Here is an 8,735-nt window from a genome sequence, read left to right as displayed (position 1 = left end):
CTACTTAGAGGGAGTCCCTACACCTAGATTGGTGTAAAATACCTTGTAATCACAAACAAAAGGAGGCACCCCTCTGGCTGAATGTTGTGGCCCTAGTGCAACTCTCCTACATCGGAGGGATTGGCGCCTTGATGCGCCGCTAACAAAAATAACACAGATATAAAACAAGCTCCACTATTATTTCAGAGTGATCCAGGAGATAAAATATCTCTTACTTGATAATCTCCCAAGGAACCCAAATTTCTAAACCTATAGCTTAGGTATCTCACAACTCAGCGTGGGTCTTATGTATAAGAAAGCAATTGCAATGCATGTAGGAGCTACCATGTGATATATGCAATGCAACTATGAATGCCATAGTGCTCAAACAATTTATGATTTATAAATCAGTGTTGTGTAGTGCAACAAACATTTCTTTTAATGATTTCAGCCTAGACATCATGCTTCGTTATTTGCGAAGGGTCAGCCCCGAGCCTTCGCATGCAGCTTAACCCCTTTTAACTTAATATATAAACATCTTATATGGTATCCACAAACAGATAGATCAGAATTTTATACATTATCAGTAACTAATCAGCATCAAAACCCCTTTTCCCTTGTACCGTTTAGGTTGTGCATCATTGATTGGTATAAAGAGCGGTGTCGTATTGCTGCGCATCCAAGATGTGGAATCCGCCAAAAAGGTTATGCTGAACATGGACCATTTGTCAAGGCACTTGCTTCTTATCATCACATATAATTAGAGGGCGTCTGTCCAGATGTTGTTAGCCATTTGACATGGGTTTCAACTATATTACAGTCAGCGGATGAGACTTTTACATATGGAATAAGTGGATCTTTTTGGTATGCCACTAGCTCAACCGTACAAATACTTCTTTTCGGTATCATTGCAATGGAAATTAAGCGAAGGGCACCAAAGGTTCACACTGTTTTGGAACTTGTTCGACGTCGCTGAGGTCTGCAGGCTGGGGTTATTAGAGAATCATGATATTATGCTAGGCACTGCATTGGTGGACATGTATGGCAAGTGTGGTGCACTTACCAAAGCGCAAGAAACGTTTGATGGGCTTCCATTACATGATACTGTCTCTTGGGCCGCATTCATTGTAGGATATGCTCGGCTTGGTAAGGCTGAAAGGGTTTTCAACTTATTCAACAAAATGAGAGGAGAATGTATTGAGCCAGATGGTGTCAACTTCAGTATTTTGCTTACTGCTTGCAGTCATGCAGGTCTAGTGGAGGAGGGGCAAATATATTATGATGTTATGCGCATTGTCTACTGCATTATCCCGAGTTCAGATCATAGTTACCTGGTTGATCTTTTCAGTCGTGCAGGTCACTTTGACAAGGCAATAAGTGTCATTGAGAATGTTCCAGACTCCGATTTGGCCCTGTTGGGTGCTTATCGAAAATGGGTAAATGTGGAGCTTGTGAAATGGGCCTTTGAGCATGTGTTACAGTTGGATGATAAATGTGCTGCAGCATATGTCTGCATGACTAATTTGTTTCTAGCTGCTGGCAACCCGAGCCACACAACTCCTAAAGATCGGGATTCCATTCGGGACAATCCCTCTCAAACTACAAAAGCATCGGTGCAGAGTTGAATAGCAGCAATACCAGATAGAGCTGCAGCAGCAGTTTTTGACATGCATCACCCAATGGCTAAAAGAAAAGCCAGCCGCTTTATTAGTCGGAAGGGGGAAGAAAAAGCAGAAAACGGAAACAGGGGAAAAGCCTTCGCCATGCTAGAAAAAGAGGGTGGATATTCTGGAGCAGAGGATCGAATGCTAAAAGAAAGAAAAGAAGGCTGTAGTTCTGGGAAGAGGAGGTCATCAACTGGAGGGGGAAGGCTGTCCAGCTTCGAATTAGCGCCATGGACGTCTGCTTGCTGACCCGAAACCGTGGGAATGCCTATGTCTTCATCTCACGTCCCCATACCAGTCATCAGTGCTTTGCAGGGGAGCTACGCAGAAGAGCCTCAGAGGCCGGGCAATACCTTTGCTTCTAACAATTTCTTCCTGTCCCTCGAAGGAGGTCGTCGAATCAAGCATGAAGCAAAGAACAGATGGCTCATATTTTTGCTTCCCTCCTTTGGGTGTTCATAAAAGAATAGAACTTTGGGAAAAGAAGGTTGGATTGAAGGAATGCTTTGCTCGAAATGTGGCCACAGATTGAGGCCCAGCAAAGAAGTATTAACAGCGGAACAATAGGATTCAGGAACAGGAGCATCATATTGCCTGATTGTAAAAAATTAGTAAGAGAAAGGTCTTTGCAGGAGCAGAATATGCTAAGAGAGGAGCACTAAAGGTTAACAGAAAGCCCACAATATGCAGATTCTTCTGTGGCTAATGCTATACTCTAAAGATTAGAGCTTTGTGCAACTACTTTAGCTCAGGTGGACAAGCTATGGGAGAGGAATGTAATGCTGGAGCATACTCTGGTCTTTCCAAACAGCACTTTCAATATGTAAAACTTGTTAAACCAAGCCTGAATTAAAACGGATGATCTAGAGCCAATGGACTGAACAGATTGAAATTCATCTTGAATTTTGTAAACATCTTGACAGTAATACAATTGTTACTTCACTTTTGCTTATTCACATGCTTGATCTTCTATCTTGAAAATAATCAAGGACTTCTGAATTCGCGACATTGCTTTCGAAACCCTTCGACATCTTTGGTGAACCCGACGTGAAATCATCGCAGAAATTTCAGGATGGGAGATACTTCAACATCTATTTCAGCCTCTTCTACAATTCCAGCTGCATCCTCTACTTCAGCTCCATCAATGACTGCTGCGTCAAGTACGTCAATAGATGATCTAAAGCAGATTTTGCAGAATATGTCTATGTATATGCAGCTTCAAAATCAGCAGACACAATTGTATATGCAGCAGCAGCAACAATTGCATCAACAGCAGTTGTCTCAGCAAAGGCAACTCTATTCGGAGCAGGAGAATGCAAACAGCGCGACTAAGGCGATTAAAGCAGTTGAGAATGAGAAGAAGCTATTTGATGGCCGTAATGTTTCAGCATATTTGAAGACATGTGAGATCAAGATGGGGTTTTTCGGAGTTCCAGCTGGACTTATGAGTAAGTACTTCCTTCGTCTTGTCACACCCGCCTTGAGGGCAAAAGTGACTGATCTTTTTATTCAAAATACACATTGGCAAGATTTTAAGAAGGCCCTGAAAGAAGAATATTTCCTTGAGGACTTTGGTATGGCTACTCGGCGGTCATTCCGAGAGTGGGTCTTTATGCCAAACAAAGGTCTAGCTGCTTCAGAGTTGATTCGGGAATTTGAAGAAAGGTATAGTGAGCTTGATGCCATTGAACAAAGAGCATTGGATGTTGAAAAAGTTGAGCTTTTCTTGCAAGCTGCAGATCCTGCTCTTCAGGAAGAATTGGGAGAGCTTCTTGAGGATCGTATGAAGCCTATGGGACTTAAAACGGATTGGCAGGATGCCCAGGATGCAGTCTTGACTTTGACCGACTTTGACCAAGCGGAGGATATGGAAGACCCGTCTACAGAATGGTTCTATGACACCAACACCGCTTCTGCTCCTATGCCTGCTTCTATCCCTGTTATTTCTTCTCCTCCTTAGCCAGTTTCTTGGCCTATGCCAGTGCCTACTGTTTCTACTCCTCCTATTCCTCCTGTTCCACGACCGATGCCTACACCTTCTGCCCTAAGACCATCCACTCCATCGGTGCCTATCTCTCTTGATGACATAATCAAAGGCATAACAGATTTGACACTGGAGTCAGTTAAAGCGGAGTTGGTGGGAAAATCGAAAGAGCAGTTTGCTTCGACTGCGCCTACTACTTCTTCTAGTGCTCCTACTGCACCTAGGAGTGCTCCTAGCGCACCTAGGAGAGATCGGAGATGTATTTGGTGTGATAGTACGGACCATCAGCATTGCAGGGATTGTGAATCTTTTTAGGATGCAAGGAGGAAGAATTTGGTATTTTGGGGACAAGATGGTAAGATTTGGTTGACTGAAGCAAGAGCTCTGCTTGCTACCAACTTTGGGAAAGGCGGAATGAAGAAGTTAGTGGATGACATGGCTGCGCGTACTTCTTATGTGACAGCTAGAGGAGATGCTTTTGCATATGGAGTCCAGATTGAGAAGGATCAGAGAATCAGTCAGCACTATGGACTTATGCTATGGAGACTGCAAACAAGGGAAAAATTCAGCAAACTGTTTTGACTAGTGCAGGCTCTAGCATCAGATCTGAGTTAGGTTGGGATTCGCCTGTTGTGGCAGGTACTCTATTTATGCTTATTTGGCTGTCTCAGGGAGCAGATGTACTTGTTGAGGAGAAGCGTAAGAGGGATGAAGAAAATCCGAGTGCAGCTAAAAAGACTAGAGGGGGTGAGTTTGTTACTCCGCCTACTGCAGGACCGTCTTTGAGACCAGGGCCAGAACGACAGATGGAAGATGCTCAAAAGAGAGAAAAGAGGCAAGAGCCTAGAGAGAGAAAGCAGCCAGGGTTTAGGTTGATGTCCGATATTGAGACATCTACAGACAGGAAGAAAATCTTTAAGGACAAGATACTTAGCAGTGAGGTGACTTTCACTATTTCTGAGGTTTTGGGCATCTCAAAAAGAGAGTTTCAAGATCAGTTTCAGGAGGTCCTAAAGAGGAAGAGACATGCATTGCCTACTACTGATACACAGGGAGTTTAGATTGGGGAGTTGGAAGAGGATGAGGATGAGGTTTTGGTTGAGAATGCTTCTGTTTTTCCGCAGATAGAGAAGAGGGTTCAGCCTATGCATTATGCTGAAACTGATGAGCCTGTCTTGATACTGCGTAGTCACTTTTCGCGGAGTCATTGGGCTAGGGAAACTACAGAGAGGATGGTAAAAATTGGAGAGAAACAGGTGCCTTATGTTGCTTTGGTGGATCATGGTTCAGAGATTAATCTCATAGTTCGTGGAGTTTATGAGAGTAACAGATAGCCTATGGATGTAGAGCATGGGTGGTGTATGAGAGCCGCCAATAACACTGCAGGTGATTTGTATGCTGCCTGTCCCAGTGTCAGGGTTTCTATTGGAGATGTAGAGGAGGATTTCCATTTCTTTGTGCAGGATTCATGTTCTTATCCGATAATTCTTGGACAGCCATTCATCACAGAGATGCGCATGGAAACAAAGGTAATGGATGATGGTTCTGCTTATGCACGGATTCGTAGTAAAGATGGCATGAGAGCAGTTCAATTTATGAGTGTGTGTGTGAACCATGTTAGAAACAGGGATACTCTCAGAGATGCACCTTTGCCCACTGTGAGGGATTCGGGTTTTCATTAGGTACCGCCGCTTCGCGAGACGATGGTGGTACAGAGCAGAGGAGATTGGAGTTCTCGCCTCCTGGCAGCAGTGTTTTCTCCTTCGGTTTTGTTGGGATTTCAGCAAACAGTTCAATGAGCTATCGGAAAATTTCTAGGTTGCCTAGAGCTGCCAAGCAGTACATATGCAGGAAGGAGAAAATTTTGAAAAATGCAGGAATTTTAGAGGATGATGAGCACATAGATGGGATGTATGACAGTATGATTTGTGCAGATATGATGGAAGAGATGGAAGATATGCTGAAAACTGATATGCAGAGTTGTCACAGTAATGTATTAGTGCAATCCCTGGACATGTTTCATGAAATTGCAGATTTTGTGTCACAGATTGAGTCAGAGGCTGAGGTGGCTCAGCAAAAAGTGTTGAGTGCTGAAGAAATTTAGCAAACAGAGTTTCCAGCTAGTTATGATCAGCTTATCGAGACACAGAGGGCTGAAAACTTTCAGCCAACAGAGTTTACTGCTGAAATATTTCAGCATCCAGAGTTTAGGGCTGTTTTTATGCAGTCCATAGAGTAGAGGGCTGAGGATATTCAGCCATTGGAGTGCAGAATTGCTGATTTACAGCAAGATTTGAGTAATGCAGAAGAGTATAATGAAGCCAGGGTTGACACAAAATACAAAACTGTCGATAAGAAGGTGAAGCCGGTAGCTGTACCGCTTCCACCTGACAGTGATCAGCAAATAAAGAGGGCTGCCAAACAGCCAATTTTGAGGAATCCGGAGCATATTGGTCATAAATTTTCAGCAGAGACTCTTGCTGAATTGAAAATTGGAAATGGTGATTTCTTGCTACCTACAGAGAAGCAATGTTTTCAGGAAATGCTTGAGCGACATGGAAGGGGATTTGCTTTTTTCCCGCATGAGATTGGATGTGTGAATCCGGATATTGTTGCTCCTATGGTCATTTTTACTACTCCTCATATTCCATGGAATCTCCGACCTATTCCAGTGCCTAAGGTACACCTGCCAAAGCTGATTGATTTGTTGAATGAGAAAATCAGGATGGGAATTCTTGAGCCTTCATCTGCACCATACTCAAACAGGTGGTTTATGGTTCCAAAGAAGAATGGTACTCTCCGATTTATACAGGACATGCAGCCAGTAAACAGAGTTACTATCAGGAATGTTGGTATAGGTCCCGTTGTGGATGAGTTTGCAGAAGCATTTGCTGGACGTGCCATCTATTCTTTAGGTGATTTGTATTCAGGATATGATCAGTTTCAGCTGGCTTTGGAAAGCAGGGACATAACCACCATGAGAACTCCTATTGGGCTTGTCAGGATGTGTACCTTGCCTCAAGGTGCCACTAATTCTATTTCGCATATGATGAATGCTATGCATAAGGTTCTTCATGATTATATACCTCAGCTTACTATGCCTTTCTTGGATGATGTGCCCATTAAAGGGTGTGTAGAAGAAGAGAAAAATGAGAGTCTAAATGAGCAGGGATGCAGATACTTTGTGGCTGATCATATTTCAGCTTGTGAGAAGATATTGGCCAGGTTAGAAGAAGTGAACTTGACACTTTCCGAGGCAAAAATCTGTTTTTGGAGTGAATGAGGTTGTCATTGTTGGACATATGTGTGGATATTATGGAAGGAAACCCTCACTTGATAAGGTGGATGCTATAGGCAAGATTGCGGAGTATTGTTCTACCACTTCAGAGGTGCAGAGATTCATTGGAGCTTGTGTGTTTTATATGATTTGGATACCTCATTTTGCACACATAGCAGATTGTTTATATCAGCTGCTTCGAAAGGGGCAGAAATTCTATTGGGATGAGAGCCACACTAGAGCCATGCGGAAATTGAAGAAGTTATTGCAGAATGCTCCTACTCTCAGGAAAGCGGATTATAATTGCGGAAGGCCTATTGTATTGACAGTTGACACTAGTCCAATTGGCATAGGTTGGGCTGTGGGTCAAGATGATGCAGATGGAAACATGTATGCTATTCGGTTTGGGGCGAAAGTCCTAAATGAGAGACAGAGGAGATATCCGCAAATCAAGAGGGAATTAGTGGGGATTGTTACGGCTCTCAAATGTGACAAGGAGTATTTTATTGGAGCTTTAGTTGTGATAGAGACATATTGCTTGCCATTGATTGGTATGATTACGAGTTGCTCTACTCCGGATATAGCTATGTTGAGATGGATTACATACATTAAGTCATTAAATCCGGAATTTAAACACATAGCAAGGAAGGATAATCCAGTGACAGATATGCTGTCTAGAGCCAGATATGATGATGAGGAGACTCTACTTGCAGAAGAGGATGATGCAGAAATTTCAGTCACTATGGTTGATCATGTTTGCCATGTCTATGATATTGTGGCTTTTATAGAAGAACTCTATGTTGGAGATTGGTTGCAGATTGGCAAGTACCTTAGTACACTAAGCAAAAGAGATGAATGGACAGATGAAGAGTTCAAAAAGATCAGAAGGAAAGACTATGGTTCTTTTCTCAAGGACGGATTTCTTTGGAAGCATCCGAAGAAAAGAGGTGGATTACCTTTGCGGGTTGTCTGCGATAGAGAGACACAGTTACAGGTGATGAGGGAGTTTCACGAGAGTCCTTGGGCTGGTCATAGATGAGTGTGGGCTACTTATGAGAAAATCAAGGAGAAATATTGGTGGAAAGGCATGTATAGAGATGTTTCTCACTTTGTTGAGACTTGCAGGGATTGTCAGATGTATTCGGCAGTGCGTCATCGAGATGAGCTTCATCCGACCTATCCGCTATGCATTCATTATAAGTGGATAGTTGGCTTGGTCACTATGCCTATGGGTCTATGGCAGATGAGGTATATTGTTTTGGCTAGAGAGGATCTTACCAATCACGTTGAGGGCAGATCTTTGAGAACAAAGACCACTAGTGCAGTGTGTAAGTTCTTATTGGAAGAAATTTTCTACAGGTATGGTTGTGTGGGTAAGATCACTACGGATCGTGGTGAATTGGATGCAGACAAAGCTAGGGAGTTTTTCTCTCAACTAGGAATCAAGTTGGCTTTAACTACAACATACAATCCAGAGGGAAATGGGAAGAGTGAAAGAGGGCATCCGCCGATAGTGAAAGCATTAGCCAAAGCATGCAGAGGACGGATTGGAGAATGGCCGAGACTTCTACCATTTGCTTTGTGGGCTGATCGTACGACTCACAGTGTTACCACAGGATATATCCCCGCAGAGTTGATGTATGGTCAAAAACCTGTTATGCCGACTAAGACTTGTGCTTTGACTTGGTCAGTTTTACGTTGGCAAGAGGATATGACGAGAGAGAAGCTCTTAGCTCTTCGGATTCGAGAGTTGGAGAGAAGACAAGAGGATATTCAGCTAGCTATTGATAGGTTGAAGGTTACTAGACTAAGAAATAAGGACAGGTTTGAC

At 43.1% G+C, this 8,735-nt stretch overlaps 1 protein-coding gene across 1 annotated transcript; it reads left to right on the top strand.

The window, feature by feature from the left end:
* Positions 1 to 845: 845 nt before the first annotated feature.
* Positions 846 to 1,604, top strand: LOC148029996 (putative pentatricopeptide repeat-containing protein At1g68930). The gene has a single exon (XM_087687347.1). The coding sequence runs from the start codon at positions 846 to 848 to the stop codon at positions 1,602 to 1,604; it is 759 nt and encodes a 252-aa protein (XP_087543473.1).
* The last annotated feature ends 7,131 nt before the right edge of the window (positions 1,605 to 8,735 follow it).

This window comes from Lygodium microphyllum, chromosome 10 (assembly GCF_053477565.2).
Source record: "Lygodium microphyllum isolate KBCC chromosome 10, Lygodium_microphyllum_v1.1.10, whole genome shotgun sequence".
Taxonomy (NCBI): domain Eukaryota; kingdom Viridiplantae; phylum Streptophyta; class Polypodiopsida; order Schizaeales; family Lygodiaceae; genus Lygodium; species Lygodium microphyllum.
This window is presented reverse-complemented; position numbering and strand designations above follow the sequence as displayed.